We start from the raw sequence: 21803 nt of genomic DNA on the forward strand, positions 1-21803 counted from the left end.
GTCCCTGTAGCAGCACCCCAAAACTTCTCCTCCAAAGCCTCTCCTGACAGGGAAAACGTCCTCAAATCCGCTCTCTCAGACCCATTTTGGAGCGAGCGCCCTTTCTCAGGCCTGGGCGCACAGGCAGGGTCTGCACCGCTCGTGTGCAGCCAGACGAGAGCTGGGACAGAAGAGATTTCCCTCTCACACACGCGTATCAATTCACCCAGAAATCTTATGCCCATTCTAGCACTTTCAAAACCTACACCTATCAAGAACTATAGATCACCTTTCAAAAACTGCAATTCCTGAGACGAAACCGAGCTCTACTTCAGCTTAAATCACCAATATTCCCCTTTTTTTTTGCACAGTAACGACGTCTTGTGGCAGAGCGGGGCTGCCAAAGGGGCCGAGTGTTGGCTAGCAAGGGCTGCGGTGGGGCGAGCAAGGGCTCGGAACGTGAGGGACCCCCTCCACCACAAATCCCCTCAGGTCCCAGGGCAGCCCCACACGGGTGGGTGGATCCCCCCACACCCTCGGCAAAGAGCCCCCCTCATCCCAAACCCAGCCCCGTGCAACCCCTGGGAGCTGGGCAGCAGCGATTCCCTCGGGAAGGAGCCCCCGCCGCGTTCAGCGTTGGGCCCCTCACTCCAAGAAGGACGTTGAGGGGCTGGAGCGCGTCTGGAGGAGGGAATGGAGCTGGGGACGGGGCTGGAGCCCCGGGGTTCGGGGAGCGGCTCTGGGGGCTGTTTAGCCTGGAGGAGGGGCGGCTGAGGGGAGACCTCATCGCTCTCTGCAGCTCCCGGAAAGGAGGTTGTGGTGAGGCGGGTGCTGGTCTCTTCTCCCAAGTAAGAAGGGACAGGAGGAGAGGAAATGGCCTCAAGTTGTGCCGGGGAGGATTAGGTTGGATATGGGAACAATTTCTTTATTGAAAGAAGGAGGAAGCACAGGCAGAGGCCGCCCAGGGAGGTGCTGGAGTCCCCATGCCTGGAGGTGTTCAGACAGCGTGTAGATCATGGGGTCATGGAATCGTTAAGCTTGCAAAGGAGGTCTTCAATGATTCCAGGATTCTAGGATTCCATGACCCCTTTCCCTGCAGGCACCTCCAGCGCCTCTGCCTGGCTCAGAGGCCCCAGCAGCGCAGCGCTTGCAGAATGCGCCTCGCTCTTGTCTGCTGCCTTGGACGGTTCATGATGAGGATGGTCTGTGTGGCCAGGGAACGGACTGCGATGTCGCTGTCTTCTCTCAAGGGCTCAAGAGCTGTGGTGGAAACAAACAGAGCTGAGATGAAGCCCCGTGACTACAGAGACCCCCGAGCATCCCCTGCCAAGCCCAGGCAGGAGAGAGCTGCTGTGCAGGAATGCCCCAACTGCCCCAGACAGGTTTCCTGGAGCAGGACCAGGCAAGGCAGCGCCCTGCTCAGTCACTGTCTCCTGTCCCACCAGCCCTGCCTAACCCAACCCTGTCACTCCTCACCAAAGCAGATCATTTCCATCTTCCCTGGGCTTTGGTCCTTCAGGTGTTGCACAGCACGCCCTAGGGACAGAGCTCCGTCAGATCCCCTTGCTCCCCCGTGCCGTGGTGGGAACTGGGGCCAGGGTGTCCCAACAGAGGGACCCGGGGGAGGTGGCTCACCAATGAACCTCACGGCTGCCAAGCGCAAGTCTTTCTGAGCGTCCTTCAGGTACGGCACACTCTGATCAAGGTAGTCCTCAGTCTTGCTCCTGCGCTGCGCCAGCTGGAGAGAGCAGAAGGGTATGGTCATGGAATCCTGGAACGGCTTGGGCTGGAAGGGACCTCAAATCCCATCCAGTTCCACCCCCCTGCCATGGGCACGGACACCTCCCACTGGATGGGGGGCTGTGGGCTCCAGGCTGGAGCAGGGCAGGCGAGACCCACACCCCCGACACGTGGGGCAGCTCTCGTCCAACCCTGAGGGGATGTCCTCACCAAGCATTCTGCAATACTCCACGTCTGCTGCATCTGGATGAGATGTTTGAGCTGCGCCCATCTGAGGAACTCTGCTGCAGCAAGGAGCGCTTCCGCGGATGCCTGTGGAGCAGTAGAAGCTGGGAGATGGCACCACAACCCCGTGTCCCCTTCCTCCTGGCTTTGTTCCGGTGGCCTTAGGAAGCTGGGACGTGCCCTGGCCCAAATGTCTTGGAGTCTCTTCTCTCCATACCTTGGCCACCCTCTCTGTTTCGTCGTTCAAATGCAAGAAGAGCGGGAGCAGGGCCATTTGGACATTGTTCTTCATCTGCTGCTTGTTCCTGCGCGCCACATTCTTTAACTGGTCTCTGAAGAGGGTGATGGAGGTCTCTCTCGCGTTGCTGGACTCCTGGTAGGGAGAAGGACAGCAGGACTTCAGCACCAGTATCTTTCTGCCCACGGTGAAGCACGGAATGAGAGTGTGTCCTCAGTTGGAAGGGACCCACAGGGGTCACGGAGCCCAACTCCTGTCCCTGCACAGGACAGCCCCAAAATCATAAAATCATAGAATTATTTGGGCTGGTGAGGAACTCAAAGCCCATCCAGTTGCAACCGCCTGCTACGGGCAGGGACACCTCCCACTGGATCAGGTTGCTCAAAGCCAACGTGACCTTGAACCTCTCCAGGGATGGGGCAGCCATGACTGCTCTGGGCAACCTGGGCCACGGCCACCCCACGCTCACAGGAATCTGTTTCTTCCTAAGATCTCATCTCAGTCTCCCACAGGAGCCTGGGGGAGGAAGGGCAGTAGAAGCTCCTGCCTCGGGTGTGTCTGGCAGGTTTGAGCTGCAGGACCGGGCTCCATCCTCATGCTTACGTGATTAAAGACGGGCAGGAGCTGCTCTGTCAGCTGCACAGCGAAAGGGCTGGCCTCCTCCTTCTTCAGGTGACCCATCACTCTTAAAATGACCTGCAGGGCCTTCAACGCGATGTCGCTGTTGCTGTCACTCATGACTCCCATCAGGTACGGGAGGAGGCCCAGCATTTTTTGTGCCTGTATGTAAAAGCAAATTTCCTTGTAGTGAGAAGGTCACAGAATCATGGAACGTTTGGGTTTGAAAGGACGTTTACCGGTCATCCTTCCCAGGACAAGTGGTCAGGCTGACAGGTCCATGCCCAGAAATTCCCCAGGGATCTCACCCGCCCCATCAAGGCAAAGAGAGTGTTTGGAGTTTCACTCCTTCACTTGAATCCCACTGCCCGCACTGCCCCAACCCCTTCTTGCCACTGGGGCACCACATGCAGATGCCCTGAGGACAAGGGCACTTGAGCGTTTCCTGATAACTCACAGCTAGGAGAGGGATGCAGGAGTCCTCGGGGAGAGCATCAGAGTCCATTTCCTGTTTATCCTGCAAGAGCTGGGTCAGCCCCTGCAAAAGCCCCTCCAGTGTCTCGGGCATGGAGAAGATGAGGTCCCAGAGTGGCAGGGCAGAGCTGCAAGGCAGAGCGCTCCATCAGCAGGGCAGCCTCGGCCACCACAGCCCGGCCTGGGGCAGCCCTGCAGGACATGGCCCTGGCCCTCGGCTGGGCTGGCCTGGGCAGCAGGACAGGAGCAAGGAGGTGTTCGTTGTTGGGCTGGCAGAAGCCTGCTGAATTATGGAATGTCCTGAGCGGGAAGGGACCCACAAGGACCATCGAGTCCAACTCCTGTCCCTGCACGGGACAACTCCACTGTTCACACCGTGGGCCTGAGGGTGTTGGCCAAAGGCTTCCTGACTATTATCAGGCTCAGTGCCGTGACTGCTTCCCTGGGGAGCTGTTCCAGTGCTCCACTGATCTCTGGGGGAAGAACTTTTTCCCAACATCCAACCTAACACTGTCGTGGCATCTTCCTGCCATGCCCTCACAGCCAGAGGCAAGAGCTCAGAGCCTGCTGCTCCTGTTCCCCGTGTGAAGAAGATGCAGAGCCCAGTGAGGTCTCCCCTCAGTCTCTTCTTCTCCAGGCTGAACCAACCAAGGGACTTCAGCCTCTCCTCTTATTGCTTCCCCTCTAAAGCTTAGAGACCTTCGACTCTTGGCTGGCTTTTCCAGCCTTGCCCTCTGCAGGGCTTTCGTGGGGCTGGATAGCGTGGTGGGAAGGAGGGCCCTGCTCCCCAGGGCTGTCCTGCAGTTTTAGAGTCACAGAATCATGGAATGGTTTGGGCTTCAAGGGGTTTAAGCCCATCCAGTTCCAACCCCTTCCATGGGCAGGGACACCTGCCACTGGATCAGGGGGCTTCAACCCCAACTCTCTCTGCCTGTCCGTGTACAGGAGGTGCTCCAGCCTTTGGACCATCCTAGTGGCCTCCTTTGGACTTTCCTGGCTGTATCATCCAGATGGATTCTGGGCCCTTCTCCCCACTAGGATCAACCCTCAAGGCTGACGGAGCTCCTACCTGTCATTTGGTGGAAACATCCTCCACAACGTTGTGGCAACTGCAGTCGGGTAGCTGTTGGTCATCCTGAATAGCAGGGACCCCACCATCTCCCGGGCTGACCTCGAGTTGAGGTGTCCCAGGCTTTCATGGACATAGGCCATGAGGTTTGGCATCTGGAAGAGAGACCCAGGTGAGGATGTTGCTGCCCCTGGAGCCTCAGCTGCCCTTTCCATCCCTCCCTGCCCTATTCAGGTGTCTTCAGGAGCCCAAGAGCCCTGGAATTGGGAGGGAACGAGGGAGGAGCGGGTTCTTGCAGTTCTCAAGGGAAGGTCAACCTTGCCATGGGCCACCTACCTCCACCAGCCAGAAAGCAGGATTCTGAAAGAAGGCATCATGCATCAGTCTCATCACCTCTTTCTTAAAGATGCTGGAGTTGCTCATTGCCTCGATGGACGTGAGGATGATTTCTGTGTCCTCTGCTGGCAGGAGATACTGTCCAAGTACCTGTGGAGGAAGGAAGGGAGGATGGAGATGTCCCAACGGGAGCCGTGGTCGTGCTGTGCGGGTGGGCAGCACGAGCAGCCCTGGAGAGAGGCGCCCGTCAGTGCCCGCAGCAGAGGCGGCAGCAGGGGCTGCAGTCACTGCCCAGGGGAGGAGGAGAAGAGGGGCCCAGCGGGAGGGAAGAAGGTTGGGCTCATGGGCACCGTGTGCTGGCCCTCGAGCGAGCCAGGGCTGTCTGGGGGCCTGGGGGCTGGAGCTGCTGGAGGGACCTGGGAGTGCAGCCCTCACATCATCCCTGCTCAGGGACAGCAGGAACCCTCTAAGCAGGGACAGTGAGGCCATGCCAGCCCAATGACACACAGAATCCTGGAATGGATTGTGTTGGAAGGGACCTCAAACCCATCAAGTTCCAATCCCCTGCCATGGGCAGGGACACCTCCCACTGGATCAGGGGGCTCAAAGCCCCCTTATCCAGTCTGGCCTTGAACACCTCCCAGGATGGGGCAGCCACGACTTCTCTGGTCAACCTATGCCTGGGCCTCCCCGCCCTCACAGGAAAAGAGCAAATGGCTCCAGGGTGGCTCTCACCAGAGCAGAGCACAGGGGCAGAACCCCTCCCTCACCCTGCTGGCCCCACTGCCCACGACATGGTTTTACTTTCTGGGCTGTCAGCGCATGTGGCCGCCTCACGTGGATCTTCTCATCCCCCAGCACCCCAAGTCCTCCTCCTCAGGGCTGCTCCCAATTCATTCTGCACCCAATTGTGTTAGTGCCTGGGATTCCTCATTCACCAAACAGTCCACCCATCAAAGCCCCATCTCGCTCTCTACAGTTCAGAGAGAACGATGTGCTGAGGGACTGTCTCTGAGGCTTTACACAAGTCCAGGGAGATGACATCCACTGCATTTCCCGTCTGCACTCATGTGGTCACTCCATCGTACAAGGCCACTGGGATGCTCAGGCAGGACTCGCCCTTGGTGAAGCCGTGTTGGCTGCCTCCAATCACCTCCATGTGATCTAGCAAAGCTTTAGGTGGACCAGTTCCTTGACCTTCCCAGGCCCAGTGGTCAAGCTGACAGGTCCATGCCCAGAAATTCCCCAGGGATCTCACCCGCCCCATCAAGGCAAAGAGTGTTTGGAGTTTCACTCCATCACTTGAACCCCACTGCCCGCACTGCCCCAGCCCCTGCTTGCTAATGTGTGTCCCCTTGCCAATGCCCTGCTCACCATCTTGGCTCTCTCCGACAGGCTCAGAAGGGCGCTGAGCAGCCGCGAGAGCGTCGCTGGACTTGAATGCCTCAGACCCCACCAGATAGTGTACGTTGCTGCAGTGTCCTCATATTCCCAGTCCTTGCAGGCCATCACCTGGAAGAAAGGCAACACTGAGTGACCTGGCACCATGAAGCTCCTGGTTCCACCAGTAACTGAGGACAAGGGCCCTTGGGCTTTTCCTGATAACTCACAGCCAAGAGCAGGATGCAGGAGTCCTCAGGGAGAAGATCACAGCCCTCGTCCAGTTTGTCCCGCAGGAGCAGGGACAGCCCCTTCAAAAGCCCCTCCAGTGTCTGGGGCACGCAGAAGATGAGGTCCCAGAGTGGCAGGGCAGAGCTGCAAGGCAGAGCGCTCCATCAGCAGGGCAGCCTCGGCCACCACAGCCCGGCCTGGGGCAGCCCTGCAGGACATGGCCCTGGCCCTCGGCTGGGCTGGCCTGGGCAGCAGGACAGGAGCAAGGAGGTGTTCGTTGTTGGGCTGGCAGAAGCGTGCTGAATCCTGGCCTCTAAGGAGGGGGCAGCCAGGACTTCTCCGGGCTTCCTGAGTCATTACCTCCCCACCCTCACAGAAACATTTCTTCCTGAAATCTTGATCTCCCCTCTATCAGCTCAAGACCTTTCCCCTCGTCATCTCCCTCCGATCCCTGATCAAGAGCCCCTCCCCAGCTATCCTGGAGCCCATTTCAGGAGGGGAAGCTGCTCTAAATTCTCCTCAGATCCTCCTCTCCACCTGTCCGTGTATGGGAGGTGCTCCAGCCTTCAGAGAATCCTTGTGGCCTCCTTTGGACTTTCGTAGCTCTGTCATCCACATTGATTCTGGGCCCCTCTCCCCAAAAGGATCAACCCTCAAGGCTTTTGGAGCCAGTACCTGTCAGTTGGAGGAAACATCCTCCACAACGTTGTGGCAACTTCCATGGGGTAGTACTTGGTCATCCTGAACAGCAGGGACCCCACCGTCTCTCCAGCTGATCTCGAGTGGAGGTGTCCCAGGCTTTCATGGATGTAGGCCATGATGTTTGGTATCTGGAAGGGAGACGCAGGTGAGGATGTTGCTGCCCCTGGAGCCTCAGCTGCCCTTTCCATCCCTCCCCGCCCTATTCAGGTGGCTTCAGGAGTCCGAGTGGCCCGGATTTGGGAGGGACAGAGGGAGGAGCAGGTTCTTGCAGTTCTCAAGGGAAGGTCAACCTTGCCATGGGCCACCTACCTCTCCCAGCCAGAAGGCAGGGTTTTTTATAAACGCATCATGCATGAGTCTCATAAACTCCTTGCGAAAGATGCTGGAGTCCCTCATCACCGCAATGGACACGACAAGGTCTTCTGTGTCCTCTGGTGATGGGAGATACCATCCAAGTACCTGTGGAGGAAGGAAGGGAGGATGGAGATGTCCCAGCTGGAGTGGTGGTCATGCTGCGCGGGTGAGCAGCACGAGCAGCCCTGGCAAGAGAGGTCAGTTCCATGACCTTCCCTGGCACAGTGGTTGGGCTGAAAGGTCCGTGCCTGGAAACTGCCTGGGCAGCTTCCAGACCCCACCAGGGCAAGGAGGGCACTTGGAGCTGTCACTGCACCACTCGAATCCCACTGCCCACACAGTCCCAGCCCCTGCTTGCCAATGTGGGTCCCCTTGCCAACGCCCTGCTCACCATCTCGGCTCTCTCCGACAGCCTCAGAAGGGCCCTGAGCACCAGCGAGGGTGTCACTGGACTTGAACGCCTCAGGCTCCTCAAGATGGGGTGCGTAGCTGCAATACCCTCATTTTCCCAGTCCCTGCAGGCCATCACCTGGAAGAAAGGCAACAGTGAGTGACCTGGCACCATGAAGCTCCTGGTTCCACCAGAAGCTGAGAACAAGGGCCCTTGGGCTTTTCCTTAAAACTCACAGCCAAGAGCAGGATGCAGGAGTCCTCAGGGAGAACGTCGGTGCCTTCCACTTGTTTGTCCCGCAGGAGCAGGGTCAGCCCCTTCAAAAGCCCCTCCAGTGTCTCAGGCACGGAGAAGATGATCTCCCAGAATGGCAGGGCAGAGCTGCAAGGCAGAGCGCTCCATCAGCAGGGCAGCCTCGGCCACCACAGCCCGGCCTGGGGCAGCAGGAGAGGAGCAAGGAGGTGTTCGTTGTTGGGCTGGCTGAAGCCTGCTGAATTATGGAATGTCCTGAGCAGGAAGGGACCCACAAGGACCATTGAGTCCAACTCCTGTCCCTGCACGGGACAACTCCACCGTTCACACCGTGGGCCTGAGGGTGTTGGCCAAAGGCTTCCTGACTATTATCAGGCTCGGTGCCGTGACTGCTTCCCTGGGGAGCTGTTCCAGTGCTCCATTGATCTCTGGGGGAAGAACTTTTTCCCAACATCCAACCTAACCCTCTTGTGCCATCTTCCTGCCATGCTCTCACATCCAGAGGCAAGAGCTCAGAGCCTGCTCCTCCTGTTCCCCATGTGAAGAAGATGCAGAGTCCAGTGAGGTCTCCCCTCAGTCTCTTCTTCTCCAGGCTGAACCGACCAAGGGACTTCAGCCTCTCCTCTAAACCCTTCCTCAACTTGGGGACCTTCGACTCTTGGCTGGCTTTTCCAGCTTTGCCTTCTGCAGGGCTTTTGTGGGGCTGGATAGCGTGGTGGGAAGGAGGGCCCTGCTCCCCAGGGCTGTCCTGCAGTTTTAGAGTCACAGAATCATGGAATGGTTTGGGCTTCAAGGGGTTTAAGCCCATCCAGTTCCAACCCCTTCCATGGGCAGGGACACCTGCCACTGAATCAGGGGGCTCCAACCCCAACTCTCTCTGCCTGTCCGTGTACAGGAGGTGCTCCAGCCTTTGGACCATCCTAGTGGCCTCCTTTGGACATTCTTGGCTCTTTCATCCAGGGAGACTCTGGGTCCCTCTCCCCACAGGGATCAACCCTCAAGGCTGACGAAGCTCCTACCTTTCATTTGGTGGAAACATCCTCCACAACATTGTGGAGACTTCATTGGGATAGTACTTTGTCATCAGTACAAGAAGTGACTCCATGATCTCCCGGGCTGGCTGTGCGTTGAGCTCTGTCATATTTCCATAGATGCAGGGCATGATCTCAGGTACCTGAAGGAGACCCAAGTGAAGATGGTTCTGCCCCGGAGCCTCAGCTGCCCTTTCCATCCCTCTGCGGGATTCAGGTGCTGGAGACTGCTGGATTTGGGAGGGCTGGAGGGAGGAGCAGGGTCTGGGAGAGCTCAAGCGCAGGGCAACCTTGCTATGGGCCACCTACCTCCACCAGCCAGAAGGCAGGAGCTTTCAGGATTGCCTTCTGCATGAGTAGTATTGCTTCCACGTTATAGAGGCTTGCGTCTGTCAACTCCTCAATGGCCAGGAGCACAAAATCTGTCTTCTCTAATGGCAGGAGATGCCGTGCAAGTACCTATTGGGGAAGAAAGGGAGGGTAGAGATGTCCCAACGGGAGCCGTGGTCGTGCTGTGCGGGTGGGCAGCACGAGCAGCCCTGGAGAGAGGCGCCCGTCAGTGCCCGCAGCAGAGCCGGCAGCAGGGGCTGCAGTCACTGCCCAGGGGAGGAGGAGAAGAGGGGCCCAGCGGGAGGGAAGAAGGTTGGGCTCATGGGCACCGTGTGCTGGCCCTCGAGCGAGCCAGGGCTGTCTGGGGGCCTGGGGGCTGGAGCTGCTGGAGGGACCTGGGAGTGCAGCCCTCACATCATCCCTGCTCAGGGACAGCAGGAACCCTCTAAGCAGGGACAGTGAGGCCATGCCAGCCCAAAGACACACAGAATCCTGGAATGATTTGCGTTGGAAGGGACCTCAAATGCATCCATTTTGAACCCACGCACTGATTCATTTTTGACACCTCCCGCTCAATCAGGGTGCTCAAAGACCCATCCAGCCTGGCCTTGAATGCCTCCCAGGGTGGGGCAGACACGACTTCTCTGGGTCACCTGTGCTAGGGTCTCCCATACCTTACAGGACATCAGAGCGCTGGGTTCCATGTGGGTTCCCACCAGAGCGGAGTAGAGGGGTAGAATCCCCTCCCAGGCCCAGCTCGTCCCACTGCTTGGATGCAGCCCAGGGCACAGTTTGGCTTTCTGGGCTGCAAGCACACATCTCTGGCTCAAGTAGATCTTCTCATCCCCCAGCACCCCAAGTCCTTCTCCTCAGGGCTGCTCCCAATTCATTCTCCACCAAGCCTGTGTTAGTGCCTGGGATTCCTCATTCACCCAACACTCCACCCATCAAAGCCCCATCTCGCTCTCTCCAGTTCAGAGAGAACGATGTGCTGAGGGACTGTCTCCGAGGCTTTACACAAGTCCAGGGAGATGACATCCACTGCATTTCCCGTCTGCACTGATGTGGTCACTCCATCGTACAAGGCCACTGGGTTGGTCAGGCAGGACTTGCCCATGGTGAAGCCGTGTTGGCTGTCTCCAATCACCTCTATATTCTTTAGCAAAGCTTCTAAGAGGACCTCGTCCATGACCTTCCCAGGCCCAGTGGTCAAGCTGACAGGTCCATGCCTGGAAACTCCCCAGGCAGCCCCCAGGCCCCACCAGGGCAGGGAGAGCGTTTGGAGCTGCCACTTCACCAACTGAATCCCACCTTCCCCACTGTCCTGGCCCCTGGCTGCCAATGGGGCTCCCCTTCCCAACACCTCTCTCACCATCTCGGCTCTCTCCGACAGCCTCAGAAGGGCCCTGAGCACCAGCGAGAGCGTCACCAGGCTGGAGTGCCTCAGAATCCTCCAGATATTGTATTTTCCTCCCAGATCCTCATTTTTCCAATCCTTGCAGGCCAGCATCTGGAAGAAAGGCAGCAGTGAGTGACCTGGCACCTTGAAGCTCCTGGTTCAACCAGGAGCTGAGAACAAGGACATTGGAGCTTTCCTGTAAACTCACAGCCAGGAAAAGGATGCAGGTGTCCTGAGGGAGAGCATCACAGTCCTTCTCCTCTTCGTCTTGCAACAGCAGGAACATCTCCTTCAAAAGCTCCTGCACCGTCCGGGGCATGAAGGACATGAGGCCCCAGAGAGGCAGGGCAGAGCTGCAAGGCAGAGCGCTCCGTCAGCAGGGCAGCCTCGGCCACTGCAACCCTGCCTGGGGCAGCCCTGCAGGACATGGACCTTGCCCTCAGCTGGGCTGGCTTGACTCTTGACTCTGGCTTCTAGAGAGTCTCCGGGTCCCTCTCCCCACTAGGATCAACCCTCAAGGCTGACGGAGCTCGTACCTGTCATCTGGTGGAAACATCCCCCACAACGTTGTGGCAACTTCATTGGGGTAGAGCTTTGTCATCAGGAAAAGAAGTGACTCCATGATCTCCCGGGCTGGCTCTGAGCTGAGTTGTGTCATATTTTCGTGGATGCAGGTCATGATCTTGGGTACCTGAAGGAGACCCAAGTGAAGATGGTTCTGCCCCTGGAGCCTCAGCTGCCCTTTCCATCCCTCTGCGGGATTCAGGTGCTGGAGACTGCTGGATTTGGGAGGGCTGGAGGGAGGAGCAGGGTCTGGGAGGGCTCAAGGGAAGGGCAACCTTGCTATGGGCCACCTACCTCCGCCAGCCAGAAGGCAGAGTCGTGCATGACCACATCCTGCATGAGTTGTGTTGCCTCCCTCTGAAAGCGGCTTGAGTCTCTCATGGCCTCAATGGCCACGAGGACAATGTCTGTCTTCTCTGCTCTTTCCAGATACTTTTCAACCACCTATGGAGGAAGGAAGGGAGGGTAGAGACGTCCCAACGGGAGCCGTGGTCGTGCTGTGCGGGTGGGCAGCACGAGCAGCCCTGGACAGAGGCGCCCGTCAGCGCCCGCAGCAGAGCCGGCAGCAGGGGCTGCAGTCACTGCCCAGGGGAGGAGGAGAAGAGGGGCCCAGCGGGAGGGAAGAAGGTTGGGCTCATGGGCACCGTGTGCTGGCCCTCGAGCGAGCCAGGGCTGTCTGGGGGCCTGGGGGCTGGAGCTGCTGCGGGGACCCTGGAGTGCAGCCCTCACATCATCCCTGCTCAGGGACAGCAGGAACCCTCTAAGCAGGGACAGTGAGGCCATGCCAGCCCAATGATCCACAGAATCCTGGAATGCTTTGTGTTGGAAGGGACCTCAAAGCCATCCATTTCCACCCAATGCCATGGGCAAGGACACCTCCCACTGGATCAGGGTGTCCCAAAGACCATCCCACCTGACCTTGAACACCTCCAGGGATGGGGCAGCGCCACGACTTCTCTGGTCAACCTATGCCAGGGCCTCCCCATCCTCCCAGGAAAATATTTCTTCCTAAGATATCACCTGAATCTTGCCTCTTTCAGTTCGAAACCATTCCCCTCATCTTATCCCTGCCCCTCCCCAGCATTCCTGGAGCCCCTTTCAGGACTGGAAGCTGCTCTAAGGTCTCCCTGGGACCTTCTCTTCTCCAGGCTGAACAGCCCCAACTCCCTCAGCCTGTCCTCGTGCGGGAGGTTCTCCAGCCCTTGGGTCCTCCTCGTGGCCTCCTCTGGACCCGTCCCAACAGCTCCATGTCCTTCCTGTGCTGAGGACTCCAGAACTGGACACAGGGCTCCAGATGGGGTTGCACAAGAGCGGAGCAGAGGGACTGATGTTGAGTCCTGCCCAGCCCACCAGGGCCCCTCACCCACTGATCTTTAGGGGCTGCTCCATATGCCCCTCATGGGGCTGCGGGGCAGAGCTGCTCACCTGGGGAGACACGTCCTCCCACAGGGACACCCCAGGTTGGCTGGGAGGTCTCGCTGCCATCCTTGGGGTCAGGGTAAGGACCGATCGAGGGAGGCGCTTCGGCACCACGGGGTGAGGCGTGAGCTCTGCTCGGGAGCTGTGAGCTCTGCTGCCTGTCCCGGCGCTGTCCTGGCGGACACTGAGGGCTGGGGGCTGCACCCGCGGTCACCACACGCGGTGCAGGGTGGGGTCCCAAAGTGAGGTCACAGAGGGTCCCCCTGTGACTTGGCCCCGTGGCAGGGAGGGTCGGGTGGCCCTGGAAGGGCGTGAGAGACGTGGAAGTGGAGCATGAGGAGGAAGGGTGGGAGAGAGAAGAGAAGGGCCCAGCACAGCAGCCCTGAACCTGCCCAATGCAGCAGGATGAGAAATCATCGAACCATGGCGTGTCCTGACTTGGAAGGGCCCCTTCCAGAAAATACAGTTACTGGGATGAAACTGAACCTGACTTTAGCTTAAATAAAGCATATTCCACTTTTTGGAATAGTGACTGCTCGTTATGTCCCTCCATTCCTCTGGAATGGGATCCTGGGAGGCCTTGATTCCCTCTCAGGCCAGGGATGCCCTTTGGGGCAGGGGTCTCACTGGGGTGCTGAGCGGGGCAGTTCTCAGCGCGGGGGGGGCGGTGCTGGGCATGCGGCCCTGCATCCCACTGTCCTATTCAGCGATGCCTGGGGAACCAGTGCTAATTGGCATCAGAGCTGGAACGAAGCCTGGATACGGCTGTGGCTTCTTTTTAAAGCCGGGAAAGGGGAAAAAAAAAATAAAAAGGAGGAATTTTAAAAATGGTTTGAAAAATGTCCCCACCACCCGCATTTATGGGATGCTCAGAGCCCTAAATCGTGTGGGATTATCCTGGAGGGCTGGCAAACCTTAGTTGGGCTCGGTGGGGTGACACCCACAGCCTCAAGCATCACCCCAGGGTGGGGCAATTGTGGAGCTGGAGGGCTGCAATGGGGGGAAAACTGCAAATCAGAGTGTTTTCTACCCAAAAAAATGTCAGCTCAAGGCCGCCAGGGAGGCGAAGCCGCCTGGACACAGGGCTCTATTGAGAAAGGAGAGAACAAAAACAAAAAAAAAAAAAAAAGAGAGAAAAAATAAATGAGCTGGGCTGAATGCCAGACCGGGAGCGCTGAGGGACGTGCCCAGAGTGGGGAAGCGGAGCGACTCGGGGGGCGAGCCTGCCTGAAATGTGGGGAGCGCTGGCCGCCCCGCGGGGCCACCCCGCTCCCCCCTGCTTGCTGCCGGTGACCTGGCTCCTGGTGCTGCACACAGGTAAGGAGCTTGCCCAGTTTTCCATGGGTTTTCATCCTTTTCCATGGGTTTTCCTTGTTTTCCCTGGTGTGGGGTTTTTGCAGATGGAGGATTCGGTGGGGAGCGAGGAGGGTGCTGGTACCCAGTGATGGGGGTGGGAGGGTGTGCTGCGCCGTTGGGCTGCCCCTTCGCTTGGGAGAGGGAAAAGAGGAGGGGGAAACTGGGAATAAAAACTGGGAAAAACAGTTTTCCAGACAGTTTTCTTGCTGGGGAGTGGACCCAGCAGTGCCCCCCGTCAAGCTTCTCACTAGTTTTTCATTTTCACCTCAAAGCCCTTCTTTGCTCATTTTTCCAGCATTCCCAACTCCATTTTCTTTCCCATCCTTCAGCTTTCCCCAAAAGCCCTTTTCCACCCCATTTCTAGGTTTTCTGCCATTTGCTATCCCTAGGACATGGACACTGTAGGAGATGGGGATAGTGCCTGATTTATTAATTAATTCCCTTATTTAGTAATGAACTCCAGAATTTATTACCCAGAGCAGAGAAGAAATAGCTATTGGGTTAAAAAAGGGAAGGAATGGTTAAAAACCAGTGATTTGGGGATGCGCAAGGTGCAAGGATGCATTACAAAAGACATGCTCATCCCATGCCAAGGTTTTCCCTAGGGGAGGTCCCCTAAATTTTTTGGATCAGGACAAGTTTCCAGGGCCAAGCTCCGAGCTGCCAGTGGGGACGGACGGACGCTGCATATCAATAGGTCCCATGACTTTTCGGGTTTGTTTAAAGCCTTTCTTGCTCCCGCTTCACCCTCCCCAGATGGTTTTCCCACTCTCCCCCCCTCTTCAATCTGAGGTTTGTTGGCTGTCGGATGACGGCATCCGGATGGGGCTTCATGGATGGGACTCCTGGACTGGGGGAATGAAGCTGCAGTGTTTCAGTGAGAGAGGCTCTTTTTGGGGTCCGTCCCTCCAAAAAAATCAGTCTTATCCACTTTTCCCTGCCTTTTTTGTCTTAAAACCAGCAGCAAGGAGCATTGTCCGTGCACCATCATGCAGTTCTGCAACTAGAGAGGGGTTTGGCTGAACTGGAATTGTGGGGCTGGAGAGAAGGGGGATGCAAAGATACCCGCCGTGCAATTTTTGGGATGATAGATGCACCTTTTCAAAGGGTGACATCACCCTGGATGCAGAGTACTCCCACCCGCAGCTGCAGGTTTTGGGGTGATGCATGCACCTTTGCAAGGCATCACATTGACCTGGGTGAGGGGCGTGCACCCTTGTTCATTTTCGGGGTGAGCTGCTGACACCCCGGAGAGCAGAGAGGCCCCACAGAGGGATCGGACAAACGGGAGAGATGGGCAATCACGACCGCAGGGAGTTTAACTGGGGCGAGGGCCTTGTTCTGCCCCTGGGACACGGATGGACGGACAGCCCGGGGAGCGCGAGGCTGGAGAGCAGCCCTGCAGAAAGGGATCAGGGGGTTCTGGTCCATGGCAAGTCGGCCACGAGGTAGCAGTGACCTGGCAGCCAACCACGTCCTGGGTGCATCCAGCACGGCATCGCTCGCCAAGCGAGGGAGGGGATTGTCCCGCTCTGCTCCGCACTGGGGCCCCACCTTGAGCACGGGGGACAGTTTGGGAGCCACAGGATAAAAAGGATCTAAAGCTGCTGGAGTGTCCAGAGGAGGGCACAGAGTTTAAGAGTTTAGAGGGGAAGTGTATGAGAAGTGGCTGAAGTCCCTTGGTCTGATCAGCCTGGAAAAGATGAGACTGAGGGGAAACCTCATCATGCTCTGCATCTTCTTCACACAGGGAGCAGGAGGAGCAGGCACTGAGCTCTTCCCTCTGGACATGAGGGCATGGCATGAAGATGCCAGGGCAGGGTTAGGTTGGACATTGGGAAAAGGTTCTTCCCCCAGAGGGTGGTGGAGCGCAGGAACAGCTCCCAGGGAAGCAGTCTCAAGGCTGACAATATTCCAGAAGCTTTTGGCCAACGCCCTCAGCCCCACAGTGTGAATTGAGGGGTTGTCCTGTGCAGGGACAGGAGTTGGACTTGATGGTCCTTGTGGTTCCCTTCCCTCTCGGGAGATTCTGTGATTCTATGACACATCTTTGCAGAAAGTTGCATCTACACAGCTGCAGCAGCACTCCCACCCTCCCATGCATTTTGGGGGGTTGATGCGTGCATTTTTGCAGAAGATTGGTTGCATCATCCTGGGTGCAGAAGCACCCCCACCCCCTATGCAGTTTTGGGGGTGACGCCTGTACCTTTGCAAAGGGTTGCACTGCTCTCCTGTGCCCAATGCACTTTTTGGGGTGATGGATGCATTTTTCAAAGGGTTGCGTCAGCCTGGATGCAGGAGTGCTCCCACCCCCCATGCACTTTAGGGGCAATGGAGCCATCTCTGCAAAGCCCTGCAGTGACCCTGATGAAGGAGGCCTCCCGCATCAATGGGCTTTTCAGGTTCATAGGATCCTCAAATCATGGAATTGTTTGAGTTGGAAGGGACCTCAAAGCCCACCCAGATCCACCCCCTGCCATGGGCAGGGACACCCCCCACTGGATCAGGGGCTCCAAGCCCCATCCAACCTGGCCTTGAACCCCTCCAGGGATGGGGCCGCCACCCCTGCTCTGGGCAACCTGGGCCAGGGCCTCCCCAGCCTCATTGAGAGGAATTTCCTCCTTATGTCCTGTCTAAATCTTCCCGTCTCCAACTGAAAGCCGTTCCTCCTCTTCCTATCACTCCACGTCTTTGTAAAGAGTTCCTCCCCAGCTTTCCCGGGAGCCCCTTTCAGTACTGGAATCTTCTCTAAGATCTCCCTGGAGCCTTCTCTTCTCAAGGCTGAACAACCCCAACTCTCTCAGCCTGTCCTCATATGGGAGGTGCTCCAGCCCTCAGACAACCCTTGTAAGCCCTTCTGTGGGCCCATTCCAACAGTTCCGTATACTTCTTATGTTGAGGATTCCAGAACTGGACATGAAAGGGTTGGGCCAACCACCCACTCGCATGGTAGTTTGGTGTCCTGGCACAGGTGAAGTATTCTGGGGGCACTCAGCACTTCTCTGGGAGGGGGTTCCTGTAGAGTGCTCTCCTCCCATGCATTCTTGGGTTGCGATGTGTACATCTTTGCGGAGAGTTGCATCTGCCTGGCTGCAGCAGCACTCCCACCCCTTGGTGCAGTTTTGCAGCAATGCAGGAATTCTTGCAAAGCTCTGCAGTGACCTGGGTGCACTACCAATGCATCTTTTCAAGATAAAAGTGTTGGCCAAACCACTCACACGCGCAGTGGTTCAGTGTCCCAGTATGGTTGAAGCATTTCTAGGCCGCTCATCTCTTCTCTGGGAGGGGATTCCCCATTTTTGATGAAGGCATCGAGTGCACCCTTAGCAAGTTTGCGGATGACACTAAGCTGGGTGGAAGTGTCGATCTGCTGGAGGGTCGGGAGGCTCCAAAGGGATCTGAACAGGCTGGATCCATGGGCTGAGACCAATGGGATGAGGTTTAACAAGGCCAAATGCCGGGTCCTGCACTTGGGGCACAACAACCCTGAGCAGCTCCAGACTAGGAGAAGTCTGGCTGGAAACTGCCTGGAGGAGAGGGACCTGGGGGTGTTGGTTGACAGCGACTGAACATGAGCCAGCAGGGGCCCAGGTGGCCAAGAAGGCCAATGGCATCTTGGCTTGTATCAGACACGGCGTGACCAGCAGGTCCAGGGAGGTTCTTCTCCCTCTGGACTTGGCACTGGTGAGACCGCTCCTCGAATCCTGTGTTCAGTTCTGGGCCCCTCCCCACAAGAAGGATGTTGAGGCTCTGGAGTGAGTCCAGAGAAGAGCAACAAAGCTGGTGAGGGGGCTGGAGAACAGGCCTTATGAGGAACGGCTGAGAGAGCTGGGGTTGTTTAGCCTGGAGAAGAGGAGGCTGAGGGGAGACCTCGTTGCTCTCTACAATTGCCTGAAAGGAGGTTGTGGAGAGGAGGGAGCTGGGCTCTTCTCCCAAGGGACAGGGGACAGGACAAGAGGGAATGGCCTCAAGCTCCGCCAGGGGAGGTTCAGGCTGGACATCAGGAAAAAATATTTCACAGAAAGGGTCATTGGGCACTGGCAGAGGCTGCCCAGGGAGGTGGTTGAATCACTTTCCCTGGTGGGGTTTAAGAGACGGCTGGAAGAGGCACTGAGGGGCATGGTTTAGCAATTGATGGGAATGGTTGGACTCGATGATCCAGTGGGTCTTTTCTAAGCTAGTCATTCTATCATTCTATTATTTTTTTCTGAGCTTGGAGGACCAGGCAGCCTGCCTGGACTTGCCACCCCACTGTCTCTCCCCACCCCAAGGTCTCCTGGCAGGAGTGAACATCACCAGCCCCACACCGTTGGTGCGTGGCACAGCGGGCAAAGCAGCGCTGCTGTCGGTGCGCTACACCAGTGCCAGCGCTGACAAACCGGTGGTCAAGTGGCAGTTGAAGCGTGACAAGCCTGTCACTGTCGTCCAGTCCATTGGCACCGAGATCATTGGCAATCTACGACCCGATTACCGTGACCGCATCCAGGTGCTGGAGAACGGCTCATTGCTCATCAGCCCCTTGCAGCTGGCCGATGAAGGTGCTTATGAGGTGGAGGTGTCCATCACCGACGACACCTTCACTGGTGAAAAGACCATCAACCTCACCGTGGATAGTAAGTGCAGGAAAGATGTTCAGTGGAGATTGGATTCTTCATGGAATGTCTACCCTGCTGGCTTTTTGGGAGGGTTTTCTCCAGCTGGGAGGTGGTTTGGGGGGTTCAGCTACCCCATGCAGCCAAGCTATGGCCCTGGTGGGGTTTTGAGTTGCTTTATCCCATTCCCTGGGCCCATCTGTCCTCTGTGGTGTGCCATCAGTCTGGTTGCTCTGCTTGCCCACAGTCCCCATCTCGAAGCCGCAAGTGCTGGTGGCCTCCTCAACGGTGCTGGAGCTCAGCGAGTTCTTCACTCTCAACTGCTCACACGAGAATGGCACCAAACCCACCTATACCTGGTTGAAGGATGGGCGGCCACTGAGCAATGACTCCCGCCTGCTCCTCTCTCCTGACCAGAAGATCCTCACTATTACCCGTGTCCTCATGGCTGATGATGATGTCTACAGCTGCCTGGTGGAGAACCCCATCAGTCACAGCCGCAGTGTCCCTGTGAAGATCACTGTCTACCGTAAGCCACCCATTCCTCCATCCTGCACCCCTGGGGCTGCCCATCACTTGCAGATGTCCCCTGCTAAAATCTGGGGGGACTGTTGTGTCCCCTCATTCCTCTCCCCCAGGCCGGAGCTCCCTCTACATCATCCTCTCCACGGGCGGCATCTTCCTCCTTGTCACCCTGGTGACAGTTTGTGCCTGCTGGAAACCCTCCAAGAGGTACGGCTGTGGGTAAAGTGGGAGACAAAGCGGGTTCCTCTTACCCTGTTCAAGCTTCTTCCATCCCAACTTGTCCCAGTCCATCCTGCCTTGATCTCTCTCTCCTGATCCCTCCCATTCAATCTCAACTCATCTTGTCCCAACCTATTCCACTCATTCCATCCCATCCCATCTTGTCCCATCCCATCCCATCCCACCCCATCCCATCCCATCCCATCCCATCCCATCCCATCCCATCCCATCCCATCCCATCCCATCCCATACCATACCATACCATACCATACCATACCATACCATACCATACCATACCATACCATACCATACCATACAGAATGGCTTGAGGGAATGGCCTCAAGCTCTGCCAGGGGAGGTTCAGGCTTGACATTAGGAAAAAATTCTTCACAGAAAGGCTCATTGGGCACTGGCAGAGGCTGCCCAGGGAGGTGGTTGAGTCACCTTCCCTGGAGGTGTTTAAAAGATGGGTGGACAAGGTGCTGAGGGACATGGTTTAGTGGTTGATGGGAATGGTTGGACTTGATGATCCGGTAGGTCTTTTCCAACCAGGTGATTCTGTGATTCTGTGATACCATACCATACCATACCACCTCATGCCATGCCATGTCATGCCATCCAGTCCTGTCTCGTCTCGTCTCGTCTCGTCTCGTCTCGTCTCGTCTCGTCTCGTCTCGTCTCGTCTCTCCCATCCCATCCCATCCCATCCCATCCCATCCCATCCCATCCCATCCCATCCCATCCCATCCCATCCCATCCCATCCCATCCCATCCCACTCTGTCCATCTCTCCCTCTCTGCAGCACTGAGCCCTTTCCCTGTTGAACTGCAGGCCATTCCCCACCCCATGGTGCTGCCCCATCCCCTTTCCCTTCCACAGGGAGAAGCACCAAGCAGAGCCGCAACCGGCCTCCGAGTACCCCGAGCAGGACGAGGAGCGCATGAAGCATGAGGGTGAGTGTCGGCCTCGCTGTGGCAGTGGCGGGTTGGGGATGCCAGCGCTGCTGGTGCGGTCAGCACCGCCTTGCCTCCCCACAGCCGAGGGCATCCCACGGAGCGGAGAGCACGAGCGCAAGAATCCAGTGGCCCTCTACATCCTCAAGGACAAGGTGAGCAGCTGGCAGCGCCCTGGCTTTGCGCCATAAGGCCAGATCCCTCACGCTTCGCCCACTCGTCCACCTTTGGCTCTTGGCAGGACTCACCAGAGGCCGAGGAGGATTCGCCACCTGAACCCCGTGCCGCGATCGAACCAGGTTACGCCAGCTCGCCCATCCCAGCTGCCGGTCGCTCACCGGGGCCCGTGGGGCGTTCCACTCGCCGCTATCATCGCTCACCGGCTCGTTCGCCTGCCTCAACGCGGACGCACAGGTCGCCACCGGGTTCACCGGCGCGTTCCCGGGGTGCCCCACGGCTGCTGCGGACTGCTGGTGTCCATGTCATCCGGGAGCAGGAGGAGGCCAATGCTGTGGAGATCAGCGCCTGACGGCCAGGACACGTGTGCACTTTGGCGGAGGCGAGCGAGCGGGGACACTGGCTCAGCCCCACTCCCACCACCGGGCGTCGCTCGGCTGGGCGTAAAGTCACTAATTTGCTATTGATCCCACCCGGAGCTCCCCTCTTCCATCCCCTGCCTTCCCGGGGCGCCGCTTGAATGGATTTCTCGCCGGGACGAGCACGCAGGGAGCACACAGGAGCACGCTTTCCAGGAGTGTGCACACAGTGCGTGGAGACGCTGTGCGAGAGGACATGTGTGGAGCATGCGGAGAGAGCCTGCACGCGCTGCACAGACAGCAGACGCAGACCATGTGAGAGGGCATGCGCACCATGCAGAGAAAGCATGTGCACCGCATGCAGGTGGGCATGCACGGAACGGGTGGATAGAGCGTGCAAGGAGAGCACACGAGGAGTGTGCAGCAGGGCTTTCAGAGAGCGTATGCATGGGGGATGCAGAGGGAGCATGCACAGAGGGTGCAGAGGGATACTCCCTGCGCGGGAGCAGGCAGAAAGCATGCACAGAGCAAACAGTGCACAGAGTGTGCAAGACGGCACGCATGCAACATGCAGAAAGAGCCTACCCAGCAGGCATGGGGGGGTCACGCGCAGCAGCGTGCGCAGAATATGTGGAGAGGACATGCACGAAGTGTGCAGAGAGAGCATGCACTGAACACGCAAGAAGATATGCAGAGGGCACGTGGCCAAAGGGTGCAAGAGGGCATGCAGAGGGTATGCATGCATAAAAGAGAGCGTGCACAGAGCATGCGAGAATCTAGGCATAAAGCACGGGGAGAGAGCGTTGCACGGAGCACGTGAGAGTGCATGTGGAGCACGCAGCAGGGACACGCACAGAGCTGGCCAAGAGAGCATCCACAGAGTGTGCAGC

At 57.6% G+C, this 21803-nt stretch overlaps 2 protein-coding genes across 4 annotated transcripts; one reads left to right on the forward strand and one right to left on the reverse strand.

The window, feature by feature from the left end:
- Positions 1-891: 891 nt before the first annotated feature.
- LOC138734258 (maestro heat-like repeat-containing protein family member 7) lies at positions 892-2988 on the reverse strand. The gene is made up of 6 exons (XM_069881848.1): positions 2786-2988; positions 2162-2317; positions 1930-2031; positions 1615-1717; positions 1456-1515; positions 892-1239 (listed from the first exon to the last, which is right to left on the reverse strand). Exons 1-6 carry the CDS (start codon positions 2951-2953, stop codon positions 1103-1105), a joined length of 726 nt encoding a protein of 241 aa, XP_069737949.1. The 5' UTR covers positions 2954-2988; the 3' UTR covers positions 892-1102.
- A 10886-nt stretch (positions 2989-13874) lies between these two features.
- Positions 13875-21126, forward strand: HEPACAM (hepatic and glial cell adhesion molecule). Of its 3 annotated transcripts, none has more exons than XM_069881756.1 (7): positions 13876-14049; positions 18360-18701; positions 18928-19209; positions 19319-19424; positions 20304-20377; positions 20462-20532; positions 20619-21126. In XM_069881756.1, exons 1-7 carry the CDS (start codon positions 13965-13967, stop codon positions 20904-20906), a joined length of 1248 nt encoding a protein of 415 aa, XP_069737857.1. In that variant the 5' UTR covers positions 13876-13964; the 3' UTR covers positions 20907-21126. The 3 variants fall into 3 exon arrangements, with proteins under 3 accessions (XP_069737856.1, XP_069737857.1, XP_069737858.1); XM_069881757.1 differs by having other exon boundaries at positions 13877-14049; positions 19319-19412; XM_069881755.1 differs by having other exon boundaries at positions 13875-14049; positions 19319-19412; positions 20304-20532.
- Positions 21127-21803: the final 677 nt, after the last annotated feature.

The sequence above is a fragment of the Phaenicophaeus curvirostris genome, unplaced genomic scaffold, assembly GCF_032191515.1.
Source record: "Phaenicophaeus curvirostris isolate KB17595 unplaced genomic scaffold, BPBGC_Pcur_1.0 scaffold_69, whole genome shotgun sequence".
NCBI classification, from domain to species: domain Eukaryota; kingdom Metazoa; phylum Chordata; class Aves; order Cuculiformes; family Cuculidae; genus Phaenicophaeus; species Phaenicophaeus curvirostris.

Bases quoted from the DNA above. Each gene is read 5' to 3' on its own strand.
- LOC138734258 (XM_069881848.1), bottom strand. From the start codon at position 2,953: ATGCTGGGCCTCCTCCCGTACCTGATGGGAGTCATGAGTGACAGCAAC. The intron at 1,718-1,929 runs GTGAGGACATCC...TGCTCTCTCCAG, and splicing joins GGAGTATTGCAGAATGCTTG to CTGGCGCAGCGCAGGAGCAA. The intron at 1,516-1,614 runs GTGAGCCACCTC...CTCTGTCCCTAG, and splicing joins GGCAGCCGTGAGGTTCATTG to GGCGTGCTGTGCAACACCTG.
- HEPACAM (XM_069881755.1), top strand. From the start codon at position 13,965: ATGTGGGGAGCGCTGGCCGCCCCGCGGGGCCACCCCGCTCCCCCCTGC. The intron at 14,050-18,359 runs GTAAGGAGCTTG...CCCCACCCCAAG, and splicing joins GCTCCTGGTGCTGCACACAG to GTCTCCTGGCAGGAGTGAAC. The intron at 20,533-20,618 runs GTGAGCAGCTGG...GGCTCTTGGCAG, and splicing joins TCTACATCCTCAAGGACAAG to GACTCACCAGAGGCCGAGGA.